Source organism: Chiloscyllium punctatum, chromosome X (assembly GCF_047496795.1).
Source record: "Chiloscyllium punctatum isolate Juve2018m chromosome X, sChiPun1.3, whole genome shotgun sequence".
NCBI lineage: Eukaryota > Metazoa > Chordata > Chondrichthyes > Orectolobiformes > Hemiscylliidae > Chiloscyllium > Chiloscyllium punctatum.
The window spans coordinates 31,894,673-31,922,385 of NC_092791.1; the positions used below are offsets into that span (position 1 = coordinate 31,894,673).

A 27,713-nucleotide genomic window follows, 5' to 3' on the forward strand; every position below is an offset into this window, starting at 1 on the left:
GGCTTGGACTGAAGGCTCTGTTTCTGTGTTGTATGACTCTACAGGTTGTAGAAATTTCTCAGCTTGGAATGCTAGAAATAAGTCACAGGTCAGTAAGCAACCATGGGAAGGACTGCCACACTTGTTTTTGTGTAGCCCTATATCCAGAATAGAATTCTTGAGCATGCACTTTGATTCTTTGTTTCTAGCTATTATTGTTACAACTTCTATTTGCCATTTTATGCACTTTATTACAATGGAGTTAACCCTATTAGCCATCTTAAATGCATTACTAAAATTCGCATCTGCTAAGTAAGCATATATTTATTGTCCAAATTTATATCCCCATACTTCCAGCAGTCCAATTAAATGTGCTATTAACATTCACATTTAAGATGCACATTTATGTACTCCTCACAGCAACTTACCATTGCAGGCTGGGAGGAATGCAGGCCCCAGCCTGGTAAGAAGAGACTACTCAATTCAGATCTCCCATTCTGTATTCATGCTTTGAATAAATGAAAATTCCAGTGGTGCATCTAGCTGGTTTCTCATTGATGTACCTTCTATGGTTCTATTACTTGCTTTCCACCGTGTGGATTAATTAATAGGACCAGTCAGGTGCGACCAGGTTTGCATAATAATAATGGTATGCTGTATACATTATCATTCATAATGAACAAAATTAGTTGCGTCAGTCTATGTCTGTGCTCACTCATGCAAAATGACCACTTGAATGCTGTAATATACAGCTTTTGGTGCCTGTTGAACTGTACCTCACTGTGAATAAATGTCTTCAGTAGCATAGGGGACAGAGTGTGCTTGCAATAATGTGCATGGAGACATCAAGCATCAATACAGATAAGTGAAACATATTGTTCAACACTCAATTTAAATGAGGAATTCTCTGGCTATTACAAGGAAAGAAAAATCTTATTAAGCGCTTCCACAACCCCAGGCTTTCCCAAACTGATGTCCAGCCAGGGATACTGCTTTCTTTTTAATAGCTGTGATGGAAAAATTGCAGCAGCCAATTTGCGCACAGCAAGGTCCTTCAAACAGCAATATGATAAATGACCAGTCATCTGTTTCAGTGATGTTGGATTTATTTAGGAAGCTATTGTGGGAGTTCATTTAAATCTCCTGTGTTACCGCAACCTCGGAACAGTGCCTTCCTATTGTAGTTCCATTTCCCACCGCAGTCGTCATTGTGGCCTCAAAGTGTGATTGTTAATTGCAGAAGATGGGTTCTGAAGTTTGCATTGAAGCTTGTCTACTTTTCCCTTTTGTATTACTCAGTTCCCTTTCCAAAAAAAGTGTGAAAGTTGAAACACCTTTTTTAATTCTGAGACATCTGCACTCCTTGCTTAACAGCACTCTAGGTGTATTTGCATCACAAGGACAGCAACAGATGAAGAAGATGGTTTATCACCACTTTATCAACAGAAATTGGGGATGGACAATAAATGCTGGCCTTATGAAGTATTTAAAAAGTATTGATTGTCAAGGGCTATTTGTGCCTTCCAAAAGATTAATCAGCTTTTCATCAATAGGATAGTTAAAATGATCAGGTAGGGATTAACCAAACCACAGAGCTAGAATTAATCCAACAGTGGAACAACTAAAACAATGCTGAAGAAGCTTGGCAGGACTGGCAGCATCTGTGAAGAAAGAGAGTTAATGTTTTAAGACCAGTATGACTCTTTAGAACTACTTTAGTAATACCAGACTTTTTTTTTCCCCCCTCTCTCCCACAGATGCTGCTAGACTTGCTGTGTTTCTCCAGTGTTCTGTGTTTGTTTCAAATGTCCAGCATCAGCAGTATTTTGCCCTTATTTGTGTGGAACAACTCTTTGGCATCAGTGTTAGCTCAAACACATGTTGCCACTACTGTGGTTCAGTGCATAAGGCTTTAACAGTGCTACACTCACCAGCATTTTTAATCAGATGAGCAGTAATTTTTCTTCAGAATATTTTAAATAGACAGTAACAATAAACTATGAAAAAGCTCAGCCATGCCGTGCAGTCCTCCCTCTCCAATGTCCAATTCAAGCAGTGCATCGCAGATCATTACAATGTGCTGCATAAGCATTTGTTTTTTCCTCCTATCCCTCCGGTTCTTTTGTCAATGATCTTAAATCTGTGTCCTGGAGTTACTGACCTGCCTGCCAGTTGAAATTGTTTCTTTAATTTTACCATTCATGATCAGTAATATTGTGATGTCTTCAGTCACCAAAGCCATACCCTATGTGTGTGATGCTTTGAACCTCATGAAAACTGTATCTCCTTGATACAGAGGACTTAAAGTGAACTGTACTCACCAGTCCCTTCTCTCCATTTCCTGGAGATGTGATAGCCAGGTCATTGCCGTTCATATCAAAGGCGTTGATCTCAATGCCCCAGTTGGCATGAGGTTGCTTGAACCAGTTCTGCAGCACATGCTTAAAGTCGATACTTTGCCAGCGCCCATTGCGGGAGTTCAAGTCTATTTTTAAGGATCGGATCCGTGAGTGCCTGCTGCCCTTCTCCGTCACAGGTTTCAGCCTGAGGATCTGCAGGTACACAGTGGAGGTGTGCAGGACTGGACGCAGGTAAACCCAGAGGTGAGCTCGCACCAAGTTTGTAAATGTTATTTTGGGGCTAAATTTAAAAAAGCAACATTTTGGGCTCCCATCCACTTGGACACAGGGTTCAGCTACAAAAAAAACAAATCACAGAAGTAAACATAGCCAACTAATACATATCTGACTGGATATTAATCTGATCCAACCATAGAATTTTATGCAGTTTTATTATGCAAAGGAGAACAGTCTGCATCTTAAACATGTCAACTTTGATAAAGTATCAGGATCTAAACTGGTTCCTGGGCAGGGAGATATCCAGACATAAAGCATTACATTTCAGACAAGAAAGCAATTGTTATTCAGAGTGTTTCCCTTTGAACTTGTGGAATGCAGTGTCAGAAAATAGTTTCCAAGTATTAAAATTAAAACTGTTCCTTCATTGTTCTATTCTGGTGCATTATGGATAGGTTTGTTTGGTTGCTGCTTCTGGTAAGTTGCAGAAACTATACTGATAGATCAAAGAGATACTTATCGAAAAGGAGTGTTCAATAATGTGAGAGCTGCAGTGGTGGGAAAAGATGTAGAGCACAGAATAATAATTCACTGTAGTAGTTCTGGATTTATAACATCCATCTAGAGAAATGCCAGTTAATGTGATTATTACAACAAATTGTGTTTTTTTTTTGCCGAACCCGTCTGATGCAAATTTATAACCACCCTTTGATAAAAACATTATACTCTCATCTATCGTATTTCAACATTATCTCCAGTGCAACAACACAGGTGATCAAGGAACATGCATATAAATAAAAATGTCTATCTGCATGTTCATTCTAAGTTCCCATGTGCCGCTTGTAATGGAAACTCAATATCTTGTGTTTTAATTCTTCAGCTGTTTCCTAATGAGAGTTAGGAGCAGGAATAGGTCATTTGGTTCCTTGCGTCGACTCTGCCTTTCGATAAGATCAAGGCTAGGCTAATCTAATCTATGGCCTCAACTCACCTACCCATTAACCTGGAGTATTGTGTACAGTTCTGGTCACCGCATTATAGGCAGGATGTGGAAGCTTTGGAAAGGGTTCAGAGAAGATTTACCAGGATGCTGCCTGGTCTGGAGGGAAGGTCTTAGGAGGAAAGGCTGAGGGACTTGAGGCCGTTGGAGAGAAGAAGGTTGAGAGGTGACTTAATTGGGACATATAAGATAATCAGAGGGTTCGAGAGGGTGGACAGGGAGAGCCTTTTTCCTCGGATGGTGATGGCTAACACGAGGGGACATAGCTTTAAATTGAGGGATGATAGATATAGGACAGATATTAGGGGTAGTTTCTTCATTGAGTAGTAGGGGCGTGGAATGGCCTGCCTACAACAGTAGTAGACGCTCCAATGTTAAGGGCATTTAAATGGGCATTGGACATACATATGGAACGGTATAGGTTAGATGGGCACCAGATTATTTTCATGGATCAGCGCAGCATTGAGGGCCGAAGGGCCTGTACTGCACTGTAACGTTCTATGTTCTTTGATTCCTTTGCCTTAAAAACATTCAATAATTCTGCCTCCTCCACTCTCTGGATAAGTGTTCCAAATATTTAAGACTCTGACGGGAAAAGAAAGGTTTCTCTTCATCTTCTTCTGAAATGAAACAGTTCATCAATGAACTTGCTTCCATTATAAAATCAGAAGTGGGGATGTCTGCTCCATTTACAACAACCCAAGTGTTGAAGCAGTCTGGATCTATTTGCAGCAAGATTCGGATATCACTCGGGCTTAGACTGCTCAGTAGTAAATAATATTTGTGCCAGTACCAAGTAGTGACTGTTTCCAACAAGAGGGAGTCGACAACCTCTGTTTGATATTCAATGGTATTACCATCCCTGAATATCATGGGGCTACAACTGACCAGAAACCAAACTGAATTCGTCATATGAATACATGACTACAAGAGAAGGTCAGAGGCTGGGAATTCTGTGGTAACTCCTTCCCTGACTCTGCCAAAGTATGTCTACCATATACAAGGCACAAATCAGGTGTGTGATGGAACACTCCCCGTTCTGACAGTTTTTTTAAAAAATTCATTTGCTTTGCTGACTGGCCAGCATTTATTGCCCATCCCTAGTTACCCTTGAGAAGGTGCTGGTGAGCTGCTTCTTGAACTGCTGCAGTGTATGTTCTTTAAGTTGACCCACAATGCCATTAAGGAGGGAATTCCTGGATTGTGACCCAGTGACCGTCAAGGAATGGCAAGATATTTCCAAGTCGGGATAGAGAGTGGCTTTGAGGAAAACTTGAAGTTGATGGTGTTCCCACATATCAGCTGCCCTTGTCCTTCCAGGTGGAAGTGGCCATGGATATGGAAGATATGGTCTGATGATCTATGTTGAATTTTGAGGTGGTGAGGAATGTTTGTCCAGAAACATCAGGGTAGATGTTCATAATTATGCAGAGGATAGTAAGAAGCTTAGCACCGTCCAGGACAAAGCCATACCATTCCACCAACATTCCTTCCACCATCTTAACAGTTACTTCTCTGCCACTGAAGCACACTGACAGCAGTGTGTAGCATGTGCAAGATACGTTGGAACATCTCAAGTCTGCTAAGACACAGCACCTTCAAAACCCACAACCTCCTACCACCTACTCAGACAAGGGCCCCAGGCTCATGGGATCACCAGCACCTGCAGATTCCCTTCCCTCCAAGTCATACACCATCCTGACTTGGAACTATTTGGCTATTCCTTCACTCACTGGATCAAATTCCTGGAACCCCCTCCCTAATAGCACTGTGCATATGCCTACACCAGGTAGACAGCATCATTTCAAGGTGGTTCACCACCACCATCTTAAGGGCAATTGGGGTAGGCAGCAAATCTTTACCAGTGATGTCCACACCCCATGAAAAATATTAAAAGAATTGTATCTTCTCACTAGTGGTGCTAGCTACTTCAAGCAACAGGGAAACTCCTAAATGTCAATAAAACTCAACTTCCCTGCTTCCCAAATTAGTACATAAATCATTATCTGTACATTTTAACCTCAAAACTAAACTATCATACTAAATAAGAACAAAGTGTATGATTTCATAATGGGAATTTACAAAAGAAACCTGTTTCTAATGGCTCTCAATTCCACTTCATCTCATGATTCCCTGTGAATAATTTGTTTTTAAATTTTTGGATGATTAATTTGAAATAGACAATATCAAATTAAATGCTGATTACAGACCCCTTACCCAGTCTCCCTATCCATTGACTAGAAATGGAAATCAAATTTATGTATAATGTGGCAAACTCATGGTTTGTGCTCGCACCCAAAGTTCATACTGCCCTTTTCTCAACACTGCTGTGAATGTGATTAGTGTACACAAAAATGAGTATTCAAATGACATAGTTGAATGGAATACCATAGGATCTGGGATTCTGCAATAAGGTATCTATTCAGGTGCCAGTCATAGATTTAACAAGACAATGTTGAGGAACAGTTACTGCTATATGGATCCTTTAACCATGGGCAGTGTTTGTGGGCATTGTGAATGTAGGATAAATGGAGTGGAGAGAGAGAGAGAGAGAGAGAGAGATTATTCGGTTGAATTGCTGTATCGCAATTAGTGAATGACCGAATGATTAAATTGCTGGTGAGTGAAGCAGAATCATACAGTTTGTATTTTCTGAAAGATACTATGTTAACTGTTTGTAATTTGAAAACTGACTCTTGATAGGTACGATTCTACTTCCCATTCCTGTCCATTACTAAATCCATTGAGTTGCTGAGTAATGGGAAATAAAAATGCCCCTCTTTAGTTAGCTTACTCCTGACTCTTGCATTCAAAAGTAATTAATTGGCTGTAAAGCACTTTGAGACATTCAGTGGTTGTGAAAAGTGTGATATAAAAGCAAGCCTGTATTTCTTTTCTTTTTGAATTGCAAGTCATTTGATTTTTCTGAATTCACATTTTAATAGCCTCTATGCAGTTGTGAATCATGCTTTCTGGGAATTGAGGGGAATTTGAGAGGAAACACGTTAAAAGTAATTACTTTTTCTCTGCTTCCAAATGACTTTTCGCAAGATCATATATGGCCGCAGAGCACTTCTCTGCCCATTCTATTTCTTTTTTTCTCTGTTTTCTTTCTCTCCTTTTGTGTGTTTTTTTCAACTAATGACGTGGACTTACCCGAAGGGGAATGGAGGAGCTGGCTAGCCCCGGAGGCAGGTCCCAGAGCAAAGGCCAGTGAGAGGAGTCATGTCCCGGAGAAAACGTACCTTGGAGCAGCTGAGTGCTGGTGTGGAGTAGGACGGCTGTTGGTCTGGGGCATGGCATAGGCAGTCAGTCCATGTATGGAAACCCCTGCGCTAAGCTAATGCAATGTTTATTTGTAATTTGTTTATCTGACTAATGCCTATCCTTTTAACTGTCATATTTCGAACTTATACTATGAATCACTAAAGGTAATGCAACTGCTTTTCTGTTTGATTCCCCTTTTTGTATCTAAGATTTGTACCTATGATGGTGCCATTGTAAACTTTTTACTGTACTCCTGTACTTGCGAACATGTGACAATAAAGGATATCCTATTTATTCTATACTGTATATTACTTGTACTGGTTCTTTCAGTGTGAAAGAGAATTAAACATGACCCAGGAAATAGAGACCCACAAGGTTACAAGATTAAAAAAAAGGAACAGAAAATGCGGATTGGAACTAGACAAGGGACTGATCTACTTGATAGGGTATTGTGAGGATAAAGAACTTGGAGAATCTGAGAATCTTGAATTTCTTCTCTGCTGTGAGTTGGTGTTTTCTGTGTTGTTTAGACTCTGGATTTTGTTGGAGCAGTTGCCACTTACCCTGCCCAATAACATGCTGATCGCAATAGCCTGACTTTTTTTTTGTCTGCATGGTGCTGATTGGCAGACTGGAGGCAAATTACACCTCCTTTTGTGCTTTGGGTATTGGTTCACCATGACCTAGGTTAAGACCGCCCTGTATCAACATTGCAGCCAGTGGAGAAAAAAGACTTATTAAGCTTCAGTCCGACCTAGCTTGCAGAGTTGTAGTGGTTTACAACCCTAGCCCTTAACCCAATACACCAACCAATTGTAATTTTGTAAACCTCTATAAGGTCGCCTCTGACGTTCCAGGAAAAACAGCCCCAGCCTATTCAATCTCTCCCTATAGCTTAAAACCTCTAACCCTGGCAATATTCTTGTAAATCTTTTCTGAACCCTTTCAAGTTTCACAACATCTTTCCGACAGGAAAGAGACCAGAATTGCATGAAATATTCCAACAGTGGTCTAACCAATGTCCTGTACAGCCGCAACATGACCTCCCAACTCCTGTACTCAATACTCTGACCAATAAAGAAAAGCATACCAAATGTCATCTTCACTCTCCTATCTACCTGTGACTCCACTTTCAAGGAGCTATGAACCTGCACTCCAAGGTCTCTTTGTTCAGCAACACTCCCTAAGACCTTACCATTATGTGTATAAGTCCTGCTAAGATTTCCTTTCCAAAATGCAGCACCTCCCATTTATTTCATTCATAAGGTGTCCTCAAAATGTATGTGTTGAACTTTTAGCACATGAAGAGCCTTTTCTTTCTGTTGAATTCATGATCCTTTCCAAGGGTGCATTTTGCACAGTTCAATTTTTCTGTTTCTGGCCCAAATCTTTTACTCTTCCTTCAAAAATGATCCAGAACAAATTTGAATGCTGTTTTTGAATTGGCATTGATCATGCTTGTGACACTGCACACTGCAATATTGTCTGTAAAGTTACTCCTAACCTCCCCTTTCATCTATCCAGTACTTTAAGCTAAGAACTTGGCCCCTTGCTTTAATTTTGCCAGCAATGGAAATAGTCTGGCAACCACTGAACAGTTGGATTTTAGTTATTCATTGTGCAGTGTTGTCAGGGATTGCTTCCGCTCAGGAACTGGTAAATGAGAAATCTGAAGTACTAAGTAGAACAAGCTGGTCCAATGCAAATTTATGATCAGATTTGCAGAATGCCTAATTCAATTATGTCACTGTTGGGTGAATACAATTAGAAAACTACCCAGGGTTAGACAGGGTGAGTACAAAGAGTGCAGGGCCCAAGGTTACATGGGGTGAGTACACAAAGGCAGACAGACAGAGAGAGGAAACAGCTAGGGATTGCACAGGGTGAGTAGAGAGAGAGAGTTGCTATATTCGGGAGAGGTTCCATCGGGCTGGAAAATAGCAAATATAACCTCCTCCCTTCAAGTAGGGGAGCATGCAGAAAACAGGAAATGAGAGGTCAGTTAGCTTGATGTTGGTTGTGTGGAAACAGACCCTTCGGCCCAATAAGTCCACACTGACTCTCCGAAGAGCAACCCACCCAGAATCATTCCCCTACATTTACCCCTTCACCTAACGCTATGGTCAATTTAACATGGCCAACTCACTTAACCTGCACATTTTTGGACTGTGGGAGGAAACCGGAGCACCCGGAGGAAACCCACGCAGACGCAGGGAGAATGTGCAAACTCCACACAGACTGTCGCCTGAGGTGGGAATTGAACCCGGGTCTCTGATGTTAGAATCTATAATTATGAAGGTTATAGCTGAGCACTTGGAAAACTCCAAGTAATCTGGAGGAGTCAGCGTGGTTTAGTGAGAGGGAAATTGTTTATAAACAATCTATTGAAGTTTGAGGGAGTGAAGTGCTATGGATAATGGAGTACAGCATGCTGTGCTCAAATTTCCAGAAAGCATTTCATAAGGTGCCTCAAAAGATGACTGTGCTCATGGTGTAGTAAGGTAACATAAACGTGACTAGCAGAAAACAGTATGCGTAAATGGGTCTCTTTCTAATGTGATGAGTAGAATCCCACAGAAATGTGTGCTGGGACCTCAATTTTTTTTACACCATCTATATCAATGACTTCTGTGAAGGGAGTGGTGGCTAAATTTGCAATTGTTACAAATCAGTTGGAAAGTAAGTTGTGAAGAGGGCTGAAGGCCATTGCAGGCATATAGATAAGTTGAGTGGGAGTGCAACAATCTGGAAAATGAAGTACAATGTGGGAAAATGTAAGCTTTTAATTTTGGCAAGAATATAAAAAGCAGTGCATTACTTAAATAGAGAGCAATTGCAGAATTCTGAGTGCATGAGTCACAATATAGCAAGTAATAAAGAAAGCTAATCAACTACTATCCTTTAAGAGTCTTCGAGCTGTACAGCATAGAAACAGACTCTTCAGTCCAACTTGTCTGTGCTAATCTAATAGTTGACATTAGTCTAGTCCCATTTGCCACATTTAGCCCATATCACTCTAAACCCTTCCTATTCATATATTCATCCGCATGCCTTGTACCAGCCTCCACTGCTCCCTGGAGCAGCTCATTCCATATACGCACCACCTTCAAGTGAAAAATTTGCCCCCCTGGTCCCATTTAAATCTTTTCCCCCGCTGACCTAAACTTATTTCCTCCTAGTTTTGAACCCTGCCCCCCCCTCCCCTTTCTAGGAGACAACCTTGTCTATTCACCCTCTCCATGCCCCTCATAATTTTGTAAACCTCTATAAGGTCACCCCTCAGCCTCTGATGCTCCAGGGAAGACGGCCCCAGCCTATTCAGCCTCTCCCTCCAGATCAAACCCGCCAACCCTGACAATATCCTTGTAAATCTTTTTTGAACCCTTTCAAGTTTCACAATATCCTCCCTATAGCTGGCAGGCCAGAATTGCATACAGTATTCCAAAAGTGGTCTAACCAATGTCCTGCATGGCCACAATGTGACCTTCCAACTCCTATGCTCAATGCACTGACCAATAAAATGCTACCTTCACTATCCTGTCTATCTGTGACTCCACTTGCAAGAAACTATGAACCTGCACTCCAAGGTCTCTGTTCAGCAACACTCCCCAAGATCTTGCCATTACGTGTATAAGTCCTGCCCTGATTTGCCTTTCCGAAATGCAGCACCTCACGTTTATCTAAATTAAACTCCATCTGCTATTATCCTTGATTATGAGAGGAATTAAACATAAAAGTAAGGTTATGCTTGAATTGTATTTGGCATTGGTGAGATCACATCACAAATATTGTGTGCAGTTTTGGTCTCCTTGGCTAAGGAAGGATATAAATATATTAAGAGTGGAATGCCAAAAGAGAGGGGAACAGGTTCCAGGGTGCACAGGATGAGTACAGAGGGGAAATTGGTCCTGTGGTTATATGGGTGAGAGTAGAGAGATAGAACACAACCATGAATTGCACAGGGTCAGTACAGAGAGGTGGCAAACAGAACAGAGATTGCTCCAGGTGTGTACAGAGAGAAAATGGCCAGGAGTTAATCGGTGGGTGCAGAGATGGAGAATAGGACCTAGAGGTTACACAGGATGAGGAGAGAGGGAGAGAGAGAAAAAACACAAGCCCAGGGGTTAAGCTGAGTGAGTACAGAGTGACAAAATATGCCCTGGGGGGCTACACGGCATAAGTACAGGGAGCGAATGAGAAAATGGGGCATATGAACGACTGACATATGAAGTGAGGCGTGTATGCCATTTTTTGGTTAAAGTTTGATTGAAGGTTGGTTAGGCTTATTGTTTATATAAAGCAGTACACTGTGTTCACTTATTGTTTCCTCATAGTCACGTAACTAAGGACGACATATTAAAAGAGCCAAATCCCTTTCCAGTAAAACAAAAGTAAGCCGACCACGATTCTACTGGACCATGTGGATGCTCTCTCATTAGAGAGAGACGACTGGTGGTAGTTTAACCTGAGGGTCACCACTTCTCAGGATCATGCGAAGGTTAACTCCAGTTTGATGTGGTAAAGCCCCTCCCTGTCACTTGTGTCAACTGACGAAAGCAGTCAGTAAGCTCTGCTAACCATGAAGGTGACGGAGAGAATAGATACAAATAAGGCTAACCACAAAACTCAATCTGTCCCTGTAATTCTAATTAAGAGGAGCTCTGCAGCCTATGAAAAATCCAGGTTTGATTCTCGATTTGCATTGTAATAGCAACAGCCTCTGACTGAGGAGGCCTGGGTTCAAGTCCCAGCTCCATAGATGTGTAATAGCTTCTCTAAACAAGTTGGTTAGAAAACATCTGTACGGAGTTGACTTAATAACCAGGGTGGGATCCAGGTGCCACACTTAGATACTTCATCTTAAATTAATGAATGTAGAACACTGCTTTAGGAGCAATACCGGGTGGGGAAGTATGCAGGGAGGTGGGAGGATAATACTAAAAAGTCCATCTTAAATATTGGTTACAATCAGCTAAGCAAGTTCCTCTTTAGTTTCTAAAATATTGTTCTGTTCCATCAATAACTTAATTGACAGCACCATAGTATTACTGTGATTTAACAGAGAAACAATCTGCAGTTTATTACAGGAAACCTATTATTCATCCACCGTTTACTAAATGGGGAAAAAAAATGCTCTGACAGGAATTTAAATGCTGAGTTAATTTACACAGCTCAGCCTCTGAGTTAAGCAATGAATCCAGAAACCAAGTGTCCTATATTAACTAACAAACCTTCAAATGAAATTCACTGTAACATTGTTTTAGTACCCAGTGCGTTCATTTCATAAAGGGTTAATCTTGTTCCATTGACATCTGCAGAGAATTGCACTGGGATTTGTATTCCCCAGTATGTGCGGCTCTATTGAATAGTATCCTGCAGCCACAGGGCACTTGGTCAGCTGCAGTCCCAACCCATCTGCAGTTAAATTGCCTTATCTAAGAGACGGGGGGTCATGACCCCATATCTCTGTCCCTACAAAAAATCACCTGGTTCTCAAAAGGTCTGTCCGGAATAGAACTAAAAACAAACGAGATGAAAAGCATTAGACCTTTCAGCACTTCCGGTAGAATATTCTGCCGGGTCATTTTTCTTAATCTTTCTAGAATTCCTGTTCTATAAATTCACCCTAAATAAACTTTTACTGATGCAATCTAAATATATTTACCCCGGTCCCATTGGGCAGATAAAGTGATTCGGGGAAGTGTTTTTTTTAATTTATTCTCAAGAGGCAGGTGTCACTGGCAAGTTTGGCTTTCATTGCTGTTCCTGCTTATGTTTTGTACAACTGTTTGCATTTGGCGGGCCACTGCAGAGTCCAATTTTATGTGGAACTCGAATTATAATTGGACTAGACCAGTTAAGGATGTCTCTTTCCCTAAAGAGCATTGGTGACCTATTCAGATTTTTTTTTCGCAATAAACTGACACCTTCGTGGTTAGTTTACAGATTGAAACTTAATTCAAATCAAACGGGTGTGGGTGATTAGTTCAGCACCTTACACCACTGTGCCTAGTATCGTGTCACTGTGTGCATGAAGCTGTCCACTGCTACACCTCTACTTTCTTTGTACTGATCACAGACAAAGCGTGAGAGTCCCATGTGCACTGTCCTATGGAACATACTTTGCACCTGGTGTGCAGAAGGAAATGCTGTTAGAAAAAAATAGGAAGTCTCCATATTTTGCCTCTTCTAGAGGACCCAGGAGTTTGTTATTCTCCTGACAAAAATACATGAAGCTTTAAACTAACCAGTACATTACTTCATGTATGTGCTTCACGGCTTTTGAGATTCGAGAGGCCCTTAGCTAAAGGTTCATGGGGTCACAGGTTTGATAAATAGCTTTCCTAACTAATTAACCTCTACGATTTCTTATCCCACTGGACAAGCCGCAGCGTCCGATGAGACGTCATCCATTAAAAAAAAAGCCATTTCCCGGCGATCGGTCAGGAGAATCTCTCGCTTTGTACTCGTGTCAGATTTCTAAATGAATATCTAAAGTGTGGAAAGGGAGAGATGCATCTTTAAGGGGGGGGGAATCTCAGCCCTTCAGGTTATGATCTGGTTTATACTGGTTCAAATGTTCAAAAGAGGGTGGGAAAGTGCTATAAACAGACAAGACAAACACTGCCAATTTCATGGGTAATAACACTTCAAAGGTTCTTATTCCCCCCTCCCCGATAAAATGGGAAGTATTTTCACTCTGTACAATGCACTAGCCTTCTCTTTTATCTCTCTAGAATCTGACTGTATGTCATTAATGTATTTTGCACACTTGTGCTAGCTCTCACATTTTTGTGATCAGGAGACTAGTGTGATTATCACACATCTTCATATGTTAAGGCAACTTTAAGCGTTCTAAAAACAACCTAAACTAAAATGATTTATCTCATATTTATTAATTGAGTTATGTCCAAAATGTAATTGCTATTATATTTTCATTTTAGTTTTTCTCAAAATGCTGCTTTAGAATAATGTTCTACAACAAAAACCTGCAAAACTGCTAACAGTCCTATAAAGATAGATCTTAAAAGGAAATGGCTCAACATAGATTTCTCGCTTAAATGTCCCTTGCTTTACACCAGTCATTGTCTGAAACAAAAGTGTAATAATAAAAACAAAGACAGATGCTTTGTGCCTGTTGTGCAGATTTTCTGAACTTTCATCCATTTTACATTTTTCCCTTTGTTCACGGGATGTGAGAATCACTGGTAAGGCCAGCATCTATTTTGTTTGGACATATTGTGATGTCCATCAGGGCAGGTGGAGCTTGATTCCAAATCCTTACCACTGCATCACAAGAGCCCCTTAGGCCAACATGTACTAATTACCTTTGAGAAGATGATACTGACTCACCACCTTGAACTATCACAATCCATGTGCGTGTGATGGTGTTCATGTCACTGGATTACAAATCCAGGCTCAGGCAATGTATCTGGCGAAATTTAAATTCAAACAATAAAACGCTAAAGTCTGGAGTGTAAAGCTTGCCTTGACATGATAACGAAACCACTGTTTTTTTCACAAAAGCCCATCTGGTTCACTTATGCTTTTTTGGAAGGGAAATTTACTGTTCTGATCTGATTTGGCAGATACGTGACTCTAGATCCACTTTAACTGCCCTCTGGACAATTAGAAATGTGTAGCAAACAATGGCCATATACCATAAAACAATAAGAAGGTCCACCCATAGTCTGTTAAGAAGGGAGTAGGATTTTGATTCAGTGACAGTGAATCAATGATGACTATACTTCCAACACTACTATTATAGGACAAGTCAAACAGAGAACAGCCAGGGAATTCCTAGAGGCCTGGCACTCATCCACAGACTCTATCAATAAACACATCGACCTGGACCCAATATACCGGCCACTACAGCGGACAGCTGGAACTGACAACTGGAAGTGGCAGAGACAGGCCACTATAAATTCCGGAGGAAACGTCACAGAAGCGCTTCACAGGAGGCTCCCAAGCACTGAGGATGTCACCTAGACAGGGGACGAAACGTTTGCAAGACAAATTCCCAGCTCGGCGAACAGAACCACAACAATGAGCACCCGAGCTACAAATCTTCTCCCAAACTTTGAACTATACTTCCAAGTCAGGATGGTGTGTGGCTTAGAAGAGGAACTTCACTTGGAAATGGTGGTGTTCCTATTCATCTATTGCTCTCGTTCTAGGTGATAGAGGTGTGGGTTTAGAAGGTGCTGTTGGAGGACTCTTGGTGAATTTCTGCAGTGCATCTTGTAGATGGTACACACTCTTTCCATTGTGCCTCAGTAACAGAGTAAGTAGTTAAGGTGGTGCATTGGTTGCCAGTCAAGTGTATGTTTTGTTCTGCAGGGTCTCAGTACTTGACTAATTGTAATGGGGTCACACTAAGCACTTACTGATTCTGGATGGTTTCATCTGCATGAGTAAAGTAAATTAATCTGTCAATGACTGAAGTGGTGAAAGGTTTGATGGAAACTTTTAACTTTTGTACTTAAAGTAAAAAAGGAAAACAAAAAACCCACCACATTTAATTAGCTTAGGAATCAATATGCTATTTTTGAATTAACTATTTAATATCCATTGGAGGGCACAGTGTGTTATGTGCTTAGTATTTGGTCTGACTGGATGCCAAGATATTTCTAGATGTGAAATCCTTGTATTCTCTACTAACAACCCAGGCATACCTTTACATGAATTACAGTTCAGGAAGACATACCACCACCTCAAGGGTAACTAGAGATGGGCATAAATGGTAACCTTGCTAGCAACGCCCATATCTTTTCTAAAAGTGCGAACTGGTCCTGCAAAATCACAGGATCCTATTTTAAATAAAATATATTGTGCTACAAATAATGCTAGTGTATGTGTTCTGCCATGTATCAATTATCAATATAGGAGGTCAACACACCTCCTACTTGTGATATTGGAACGAAGAAAAGTCTGGTTATCACCTGGAAAGCAGAACTCTGTGGCCTGTATCTCTCAGAGATAATGTACTTTTATGCCAAATCATTACAATTATATTTTTCCCCTTGGGATTATTTTGTAAACCAAAATATCGCAGAGCTTTCTCCACTTATTTGTTTGTTTTTTTTTGGTAAAGTGATATTTTCCAAAAGGTTCAGCGACAGAAGTACCTCTCTTCAAGGAGTCAGCTTTTTCCTGAGGATTTCCAGTTGAAAATACCTTGTCATTGAAATACTCAAGTAATATGGTTTCTGTTCACTCATTCACTTATGTTTCAAGAAACACACTCAAACAATTTATTTCAAACTGATTTTCCTGCTCAAGGAACAACCTACCTGGAAATGTCTGTCTATTGTTGTGCATGAACAATAGTCCAGAAATGACCGTTTATCATAGTCTACAAGCTATTGCAATTTCTTTGCATGAACTATATCACAGACATTACTGTAATATTAACCATTGAACCATAGTATAGCAATTATTATTATTTGTCTTATTAACATACAAATTATAGGTCTATAAATTGCTGATGGACACACTTCTGCTTGAAAACACTACCCAGAAATAATAATCAGATCTGAAATATAACTTAGAAATTGCTGTTTACAACATTAAGCAGTAAACTTCAGTATTGAAAGGTATGTACTGTACTACAATCATTTGAATTATGGAATAAGAAATTATGTTTGCAATCTTTGTATATAAACTATAGCGCAAAATGCCTTGCACATACAGAGTATAGCTTAAAATATCTTTGCGGCTTACATATTCGACAGCATAAAGTGACTTTGCGACATTATATACAGCATAAAATTACTTTGCAACTTGCATGTGATCCATAGTATAAATTCACTTTGTATTTACATTTGATCTATAACAGAAAATGACTTTTTGATGAATACATAGGATCTATTGTGTAAAATGTTTTGTGATTTGCACTCAAAATATAACTTAAAATGACCATTTGCATCTTAGACACTGTAGCTTAAAATAATTTTTTGTAATATGGACATAGAACTGTTCTTTTGCAAAAATGATTTGCTACTTCTGCATCAAACATTTAATATATTTTTATTTCCTCCTTCATTTTTTCTTTACCTACAAACTGTTTAGATTGCTGTACTAAACATGATCATTCATGCTGTATTGCAAGCTGGAGCTAACCAAACAGGGAAGATGAGAATTACTTTAACTTGGATAAGAAGGGCTGACACTCGAGAAAACTGGTTATATTTTTGGGTTTTTACTGTTGATGTTTGTCTGGTTCAGTGTCTCTGACCACAACTCTAGGAGAACCTTCTCCTATAATCTCCATTATATCATTTATCTGCTCAACAAGATCAATCATTGAAGTAAATAACATTTTTCTTAGCATCTTCCCATTCTCTAATAGCTTCAGACAAACTGCTCAATCCTGCAAGACAGGTTGAGATATCATTTCCAAACAAAAGGACCAAAGCAAAATTTAAATATGTACATTAAATGCGCAAGAGCTGTTAATCAAATGTATTCAGTGTGCTTAACATGTTAATGTTTGGATTGATTTGTTTAAGCCTCTGTAATGATATCTATTATAATTTGGACCATGTTTGTGGCATTTGTGTAGGCTCTTTCGCAAGGTGTCATTTTCCTAAAGACGGTAATAACAACACAAGCAAATGTTTAGATATTCAAGTCAAGTTGCTCTTGCACTTAAGGGCATTTGCAGTGGTGTCCAGATCAATGGTTCATGATTGTAGAAGGTAGTCTTGTTCTCCTACAAATCATGCAGCTAGTGTCTCCCTTCAAGCTTTCTGGGAGCCTGCACAAGAGGGACATCATAACTGTTTCCTGATGACAGCCACTAAGATACATGACAATACCTTTGTGGTCAGACGCCACCTGAACAGTAATTGAGTGCAATCTTTTCCATAAAGGGCATGGATTGAGATGACTAACCTTGATGCCTAGGTTACCATTTATAGTTAAGGTCGATGATCTCCAACCAGATGTTAATACAGGGCAGATGCACTGAGCCACCTAAAGTTGCATGGAAAACACCAGAATTATGTAGTGATTCCAGAGTCCATTGGAACAAAATTGTGGTGTTTAATGGTGTATTCTTCATCCTATGTATGGACTATTCAACTAGTCAGGTTTACCCTACACCTCAGCAAAAGTCTCCAGAAGCATTTACTATCTGCATGCTATAAAATTATGACGTCAAAGAAGAGTGAGTGTGGGAAGTCATGGGTAGGCTGACAGGAAGCAGAAATAGGCTAACATGGATGCCATATATTGGCTGGAAGTTTACTTCAGAATGCTGATCAAGAACTACTGCTAGCAGTCAAAAGAACAGGTTACATATTCCTTCCAAAGGCTAAAATAAGGTCAGCACTTATTCTATGCTATGTGCATAGGTGATATGGTATAAACCCTACACTTGTGATTACTCTTGGTGACCCTCAATGAGGTATGTTTGTCTTGGGCTGAGTTCATATACTCCCTAATTTGGAGGATTACCTACAGCGGCAAATTGAGGTTAGATAGTCTGAGCGTGTTCAGATGGTGTGTCTTCAGACTCTGGAAATGTGATGTGATGTCCTTGTTGTTTCAGGAAACATATTAACGATGCTAAAAGTGCTAGGGAAATCAGTGGGGCTAAAGACCAATAAGTTCCATGGACCTGATGGGATGCAGCCAAGGATATTAAGAGAAGGAGCTACAGAGATCATGTGTGCACTGGTAGTAATCTTCCAAGAATTCTTAGATTTTATAAAAATGCCAGATGATTAGAAACCTGCCAATGGAATGTCTTTTATTTTGAAAGGAAAAGAAATGAATGACAGATAACTGTAGGCTAAGTAGCTTAATGTCTATTGTTGGAAAAACCTTGGAATCAATTATAAAGAATGGAATAACAGAGCACTTAGAAATGCATACTACAGCTGAGTCAGCATTGTTTCACGAAGGGGAAATCATATCTAACAAATCCTTGAGAATTTTTTGAGAAGGTAGCAAGCAGGATAGATAAAGACAAGGCAGTGGATATATTTGGATTTTCAGAATGTATTTGATAAGGTACCACACATTAGACTACTTAATAAGAGCCCATAGATTGGAGGTAGCATATTATAACATGGATAGAGGATTGTCTAACTAGTATTAGGATGTGGGCGGGGCCAGTGGTGAGATATTTTCTGGATGGCAGCTTGTAACCAGTGGAGTGCAATATGGAACACAATTATTTCCAATATATGTAAATGACATGGTTGAGGAAAGTGAAAGTACTGCAGCCAAGTTTGTGGGTGACATGAGGATAGGTGGGAAGGTAGCTAATGAAATGACACAAAGACTGTGCAGAGGAATACAGACAGGTTCAGTGAGTGGGCAAGATATTGGCAGATGGAACATAATGTAGGAAAATGTAAGGTTATGCACTTTGGCAGGAAGAATAGAGGAACTGAATATTATTTCGATGGAGACATGACAGCACAAAGGAATTTGGGAGTCCTTGTGCAAAAATCACATCGCATCACATCCACGTTCAGTGGGTAATATGGGAGACAAATGTAATGTTGACCTTTATTTCAAAGGGAACGGAGTATAAAAATAGGTAGGTCTTGCTAAAACTATGTAAGGCACACGCCTGACCATAGCTGGAATACATTGAACAGTTGATCCCCATATCCAAGGAAAGATATGCCGGCATTGAAGGCAGTCCAGAAAAGGAACACTAGGCTGATCTATGGCATGGGGGAAGAAATCTGAGGAGAGGTTGGTATTGTGTTGGAATTTTGAAGAATGAGAGGTGATACATACAACATTCTTGGTAGACTTAACAAGGTAGATGCAGCAAGGTTGTTTTGCCTTGTGAGACAATCTGGAACCAAAGAGTGTAATCCCAGAGTAAGGCAGGAGGAGGGATTTCTTCTGAGGGGAGTGATTCTGTGCCATTCTTTACCATCGAAGACTGGGCCATTAAGTATATTCAAGGCTGAGACGGACAGATATTTAATCAGTAAGGGAGTCAAAGGTTATGAGGAAAATGGAGGAACATGAAGGCAAAGATCATTCGATCAGCTGTGATTAATTGAACGGTGGAGCAGACTTGATGGGCTGAATGGCCTAATTCTGCTCCTGTGTCTTATGGTCTGCAATGACTGCCAATGCCAATTCATTCTCAGATACTTTCCCAATCTGTCTGAGGGCACTGGGTGGAATGGAAGGAGGTGAGGTTGCATTGAAAATGAACCACAATTGGACCATTTAATCCTGCCAAGCACCATGACTTAGCATCCAGTCTGGATACCCTCTGATCAGCACATGAGGCAGTCTGTATTGGATGTGGGTAAAACAGATTCTGTTTCTTCTCCACAAATAGCTGACCAGTCTTTTCAGTCTGCTGCCAACAAGATTGGGTGTCTAAGGTTTAATGGATGTCATTCATATTGCTATGAGAATGCTACTTGTTTTCTCAGTTTTGGGGGTTCTCCTATAGATTTCAGAAGGTGTCACACACTCTTTGCCATGCGACCTGACTGAAGTGACCACAGAGATGCCAATACCTGTTCTTTACCAGAGACTGCAGACTGTACATTAGTCTCAAACAATAGCAAATACCATTCTTTATCCCTGCATCAATTTTCAAATGAATGCATGCCCAGTGTCATACCAGCTCCCTGCCTGTATTGTTGACATGTGGCATCCTGTCACCTCAATTTGCCCCTCACTTAATTCATAGTGTCCCCTTCCTCTAACTGACAAATTGCAGTCTCTGGGTTCTAGCTAATTCAAACGGTTGTAATGTTCCTGAAACCAATCTGTCTCACTTCATTTCGTATTCCTGATTTTGCCCAAAACGTCAATTTTCCTGCTCCTCGGATGCTGCCTGAACTGCTGTGTTTTTCCAGCACCATTCTAATCCAGAATCATTTCAGCAGGAGTCTACCAAGAAAAAAGTAACGGGGACTGCAGTGCTTAGACATGATCATGCTCTTAAAACAGTTCAGATACTGAGGTGTGATACATATAGTCACTTGGCAAGTACAACCCATGTCATGAAAGTGATGAAATGGAGTCAAGAGTATGAAAGGACAAAAATCAATGGAGGATGTTTTCTTGTTGGTGGTATTGAACCCATCCAAGTCAACACATTGAATTCCAAGTGGCTTCAGTTGCTTTATCTATTATAGTTGCCATCACCTCCAACTATCCCCAACCAATGCCTATCCTAGTCCTCTCTCTCCAATTGCATTTCCAACTAGAAGAGGGAAAAGGAGACAATGGGAATTCCTCTGATCATCTCCAAGTAGCACCCTGTACCTAAATCACTTTTCTTGTTGAAGTCAAGACTTTGTAAACTGGCGTGGAGATCTTGGAGGTGCTCAGTGAATGGAACTGGAAACTGCTTTATTACTGTGCGCCCATTGCAATTATTCTATGTCAAAGCGTAGCAGCAAAAGGATGAATGCACCCAAATATTCTCTCCTTGAAGGTGCAGGGGAGAAATACGTCTTCCATGTCCAAGCAGTAAGCATATATGCAAAGGATGGGACACTTACCTGAATATAGGACAATCTCTTCAGCATTTCCTCCAAGCTACGACTCTCTCATCAACCACCCTCTGTACAACTTGCTCCTGTCTCCATAACAGGATTGCTTTCACCTCCACAAATAGTAGCCTTGCTTTCCTACTTCCCCTGCAGCACAAACTCCAATGCACTGCCAGTGAGGCAAACAGTGACCCCCACTTCCTTTGACAGCAAACAGGACGCTTGGCTGTGCAGTGTTCAATAGAACCCGGTAGACTGCACCCTCAATTTTACTTAACGTTAGTGTTTTGTGATAGTATTGTAAGATCTATTACTTAGAGATTACTTTTTGTGATATTTTATGAACTATAGCCTAGGAATTATTGCTTGTATGGACTACAGAAATAACCTTTTGTGATTTTTAATGTAAATTGCCATTTGATTTTTTTTGTGAATTATACTCTCGAAATTAGTTTGTGGTATTTTATAAAATATAGTCCAGAAATGGTTATTTATAATTTATGAACAATAATCTAGACATTTCAGCTATCTTAAAATGGTCTGAGACATTATAGTCATATGAACTCTGAAAATTATTATTTTATGAATAATAATCTTCATGGTACTGCTTATGCTTTTTCTCAACAATAATCTAGAAATTTGACATTTAATTAACTATTGTCAATAAATTACTGTTTCTTATAGTTGGCGACCTATAGAAATGACGGCTGAGGTTTTGCAATATTTCATGTACTATAGCCTAGACATTGCCATGCGATATTTTGAATAACCCTAATTTCTACAGTCTGATATTTTATCAAATATAATCTAAAGTTGGCTTTGTAATAGTGTAACGAACTCGTCTAGAACTTGTGATATTTCTTGAATTATAATTTAGAAATTACTGTTATTTTATGATCTAAATTGCCGAAGTTGCTATTATTTTATGAACAACAGTGTAAAAATAACCGTGATCTTTTATGTCCTGAAATTACTATTATAAAAGATAGTTCAGGAATTAGAGTTTGTGACAGTACCTGAAGCTGTAGAATAGAACTTCCTGTAATATCTTATCTAAGACAGAACAGAAGTTGTTTCGGATAAAAACCTAGAAATCGTCGGTACGAGATTAGTTTATTAACAGTGGGGCAATTAATTTGATATTCCGGTAAAAAAAACTAGTCTAAAATTACTTCAAGTTTTATAGATTCGTGAGTTGTTGCATAAAACGTAGTCCCAGATCATCGCTGCGTATGGAATTGGCATGTGGATTACAACCTGGAAATTACTGTTTGCTAAGGGGATAGTTCAAAACATCGCTTCCTTATTAAGAGACCTACCAGGAGGTGTCTGATACAACAACACGAAGTTGTTAGCACTTGGATAGCAACATTTCATATTTAACTCTTGTTACACAGACAGCCACGATGAAAGTTTTTAAGATAACCTTTTTCGGAGACTGAGCTCCCCAATACCCTTTAATATCTGTTTGAGCCGGTCGGCGTGATCATTGCACAACGTGTGGAAGATGGCACGGAGGTTACTCACGTTCGGTGGCCATGGTAATGACAGTTTCTGTCGTGGCGTGATACTCGTCGTCTTCCAGAAGAGGCTCTTTGGCAAGGCAGTCATCCCCTTGAATATCATATCGGTCCAACAGTTGCTGCAAAGGGGGGGCTTTGGGCAGGAGCTGATTGACAATATCCCGACTGATGTTGGGAGCCTGTTTCAGGCGCAGCTTGCTCAGGATCTGAGATTTAATGGACTCCAATCTCAGAGCTTTGCTGTGCTCCCTCCATAAGCAGGCTGAGCATTCTTGTCTCCCAGGTTCCGCCTGGTCTAAGACCCTTTCCCTAGCTTCCAAATCCTTCTCCAAAACTGGCTCATCGCTGGCTGTCAATCCAAGAGACACCAGCAGGCAAAAGAAAACGTGTGATTTATGCATGATCTATTTGTTGGGGGGGTGTGTGTGCGCGTGTGTGTTATGCCCTGTTGAAAATGAGTAGTTCTGGAATCCGGACTGTAGCCGGGAGAGGAGAGGACAGTGGGTGAGTGACACGCTGGTGGATGATAAGTGATCTACGGAGGCGCCCCTTTTTATATCACAACTTTGGCCACAACTATGGTGTCGTAAAAATCCAGGATTGGCTGAAGAGCCAAACAAAAGGCTTTCTGGCTGTCGGGAGGAGAGCGAAAGAAAATAAGAAATCGCCTTGTGTCAGTGCCAATTAACCTTCGTCCTGTTACCGCGCACTCAGTCTCAGCATACCTGCTCTCCCCCTCAGGCCATTCTGCTGCTCTCAGCCGCTCTCCTAGCCCACTTCCTGCGCTCTCAGGTGCGCTAGCTGGAGTGTTTACTGCTTTGGACACAGGTTCATGTTCCTTGCTTTAAGTGACGGTACCTTTCCTGAACCACCTAAGCGTGTATATAAATCACCGACATTGTCCTCACGTTTAGTTTCTGATTTCTTTTCAGATTTCTGTTTTGTCTGACTATGCTTTTCTCTCTAAATTGTTGTTCCTTTTAAGTCAACTTTCACGCTCAAGGTACTCGTGTGTCTGTGATACTGACCCGAAATGGACAGCACTAAGTTGGTGAAATAATCAATGGGATTTTTTTGGGGGGGGAGGGAGCTGGTAAATTATGCAGGACATTGACAATTGCAGCAGTGTCGACTTGCGGATAGTAGTGGAGGGGTGTGTGTGGACGGGACATTTTGGTCTTGACAATATTTGCTTATCGTGTACTAAACTTCGAGACTCTCTCCCAGTTTGGATTCACCTTGTTACGAAGTTCAGGTCTGTTTCAAAAGCGTTTAACCACAAATGTGCATTAATTACTGGCCCCCCTCGTCACGCTGTTACTCGTTGTTATTAAAGCGATTGCAATTCCTACATTTCAAACAATGTTGCTCGACGTGTTTATTAATGTAAGATTGGAGTGAACCCTCTCGGGATAGTGCTTTATTGAAGGATCATTGTTATCGGGTTTAGATTCAGAGGAGAGGAGCGTGCCCGCCTGAAACACCGCAGTTTTCGACAAGATCAATAAAAACAAACTTCTCATTATATAGCGCCTGTAATGTAGGAAAACGTCCCAGAACAAACAAAAATATAATATTTCTCGGGTCGTCGATAAAGGAGAAAAACGTTTCTCGTCTTTGGGTTTATAGAGGTGAAACAGGACTAGCTCATGAATTATTCGATGGAATCAGTCAAGACTTCAGTGTGAACTGTCCCGGCATTTAATCCGAGTTGTAATTGTGACCAGGTTTGTGTATAAAACGAAAAAAACGGGATGTTGGGTGGTGCCCCTGACATAAATGAAATCACTCGCCAAACTTTGGCTCCCTCCATCATTGGGTCAAATTACTAAAACGATTCTATCGGATTTATCAATATTGGTTTTTTTTAAAAAAAAACGAGTCGTGTGTGTGTGTGAGAGAGAGAACGAATCGGTTTCCGGTTTGCTTGGATCCCCATCCAAAGGTGAGAGGAGCTGACCAAGTTTTCAGCTTGTTCACTCTCGGACACAATGCTTTCAGATTGCGTCTTAACGCGACGTTCTGCAAACCAGACAGTCACCGGGGTTCATTGCGATGAAATCCCTCCATCGCTGGGGTTGGGATTTCCGAACACTTCAGGGTGTAGCCAGGGATTTTAAATGAACGTGCATTCTGACCGAAAACAACATGTTAACATCGAAAACAATAAGACAGATAGCTCGGGGCTGAACACAGCAAACTGATTGGGACGAAAGCAAATCCGTGGAGTGATCTCGGAGGCTATCCCAAGAGGGTCATGGCTGATCCGGAGAAATTCCGCAGGTCTGGCAGCGTCTATGGAGAGAGAAACAGAGTTAACGTTTCAGGTTCAGTGACCCTTCAACCGCCCGAAGGAGTTATACTGGACTCGAAACGTTAACTCTGCGTTCTCTCTCTCTCTCTCTCTGTGCACAGATGCTGCCAGACCTGTTGAGTTTCTCCGGCATTCTCTGTGTTTATTTCAGAGTTTCAGCATCCGCAGGATTTTATTTTGAACGGGAATTTCTTTCGATCCAACCACCTTCAGCCTCCGATCAGAAATCTATCGCTCTCGGGCTTGCAACTTCCAGCTGACCACCCAAAGCCATCGCTTGTTGGGAGAGATGGTTCACTGTTTTGAGTCTTGGATTCAGTTGATCTTTTCAAAAAAAAAAATCTGGGGTGGGGGAACAAGACAAAAGTCCAGGCTCCGAGTATCCTGCAATCACTTGAAGACACGAGCAGGGGCAAGAACAGCAAAAGGGTGAAGATTTGGTCGGCAATGAATTACCCCAAGTCAGATTTTCGGAGAGAATTTCCATTCTGTGTGGAAACAGGAGTCTTGGAGGAGATCATGGAAACCCGGTTGGTATCAAATGATTTATATAATCTTCTAATGCGTTCAGAAAAAAAATACTTAAAATGATTTAGTGGTACATCTGTCTCGCTTTTGGATTCTGTCTGGGGTTGTGGTTCAGAAAGATGCCGACCTGCGATTGATTTGTACAGTTTCAGGCAACAATGACGTGGGAACCCTTGGCTTAACAGCCCCGTCCTGAACAGACATCAAACTCTCGAACTGCAATTGGCAAACTCATTACCAAGTCCCTTCGCTTCACGAAAGGGGAAGGGCATTCAGCCCCCCCCCCTCCACTCCCCTTCCAGCCTGTCACACAGGGACAACAGGAGGCCATTCAGCCCCCCCTCCTCCAGCCTGTCACACAGGGAACAGCAGGAGGCCATTCAGCACCCCCTCCTCCAACCTGTCACACAGGGAACAGCAGGAGGCCATTCAGCCCTCTCTCCACTCCCTCTCAAGCCTGTCACACAGGGGCAACAGGAGGTCATTCAGCCCCCCTCCTCCAGCCTGTCACACAGGAACAGCAGGAGGCCATTCAGCCCCCCCTCACTCCCCCTCCAGTCTGTCACACAGGGACAACAGGAGGCCATTCAGCCCTCTTCTTCCAGCCTGTCACACATGAACAGCAGGAGGCCATTCATCCCCCTCCCTCCTCCAGCCTGTCACACGGGAACAGCAGGAGGCCATTCAGCCCCCCTCCCTCCTCCAGCCTGTCACACGGGAACAGGAGGCCATTCAGCCCCCTCGTCGAGCCTGTTACACAGGGACAGAAGGAGGCCATTCAGCCCCTCCCCTCCTCCAGCCTATCACACAGGAACAGCAGGAGGCCATCCTTCAAGCGTGTTCTGACACTCAGTCAAATCTTGGCTGATCGATATTTTAACTCCAACTACCCGCCCCATGAATTGAATGAACAAAAATCTATCATCAACTGATTTTAAATGTCCAAGTGGTGTCCCTTTCCTCGAGCCAGCCTCAACAAACTCTTTTGGGAGAGTGTCCCAGATTGCAGCTCTCCTCTGCCTGAGGAAGTGCTTCCTGACATGCCATCTTGGTCGGGCTTGGCTCTTGGATTAACGCTCTCCCCCCACCCTCCCCTCCCAACCCCCACCCCACTCACGTTAACTCTGTTTCTCCCTCCAGAGACGCTGCCGAGTTTCTCCGGATCAGTCCTAAGAACTGAACCCAATGAGAGCCCGCGGGGGAGTCGTTCTGGGAAATCTCTCTCCCAGTGCCGCCCCCTGGCGGTGCCTCGGACACTCTGTGAAACCATTCTCTGTTTCGAGGTGCTGTCGCCGTCCTGTGCTGCTGTCTTTGTGCGCGTCAGCTCGGACTCGCACTGACCTTTGAATCAAGATGGATTCGGCCTGTCTCTGGAAATGACTGGGCCTCAGCTGATGGATGAGAGGCCTTGGGGCAGGAATCATCGATTTCCGAGGCTCCCCCCCCCCCGGAGACCCTGTCCTTGACCTGGTCGTCCATCTGAAGCGAGGGATACCTTTTTTTTTAAGCCCAGTAGAATTCAGAAGTCGAGACGTTTCAAATGCAATCCTCACTTTTGTAACCTTCTCCCATGCTTCCCATTGCCCTGCACATAGACACTCCACCCCACACACAAAATCATCCTGCTCGCCAGACAAGCAATTTCTGTCGGAGAGCCTTTTCCAGACGCCCTTTATCTGAGACCTTTGAGAGCCCCCCTCTCTCGCCGCCCTCTGCCCTCTCCACCCTCCCCCAGTAGCTGTCCCTCTGTACCTGATCAGTGCTAGTCCACCCGCTCCAAAACAAAGCCGTTCTGGTTAGTCATTTTAAAACCAAGCCCGCGGTTATTTTAATAAACATTTGTCCTGGCTTTGGTAATTTTTAGACGTTTCATTTGCAGAATCGCCCTCCAGCTGTCTGATAGAAAATCAACTTTACTTCCTTGAATTTAATTCTGACCCTACACCCCCCCCCTCCCCAAACAGTATGGAATTCCATTCTCAGTCTCCCCAATTCCTAATCTGGCTAAATCTGGGAAAAAGGGCGGGAGGGGGG

The 27,713-nt window shown here is 41.6% G+C and overlaps 1 protein-coding gene across 1 annotated transcript in view; it reads right to left on the reverse strand.

Moving 5' to 3' along the window:
* LOC140471359 (growth/differentiation factor 11-like) overlaps positions 1-23,575 on the reverse strand; it is a 35,040-nt gene extending 11,465 nt beyond the window's left edge. Inside the window, exons 1-2 of the mRNA XM_072567395.1 lie at positions 22,842-23,575; positions 2,301-2,674 (exon numbers count right to left, since the gene is read on the reverse strand). Of these exons, the coding sequence (XP_072423496.1) occupies positions 2,301-2,674; positions 22,842-23,238 (771 nt within the window). The 5' untranslated portion in view covers positions 23,239-23,575. The remainder of the gene's footprint in view (positions 1-2,300; positions 2,675-22,841) is intronic.
* Between the last annotated feature and the right edge of the window lie 4,138 nt (positions 23,576-27,713).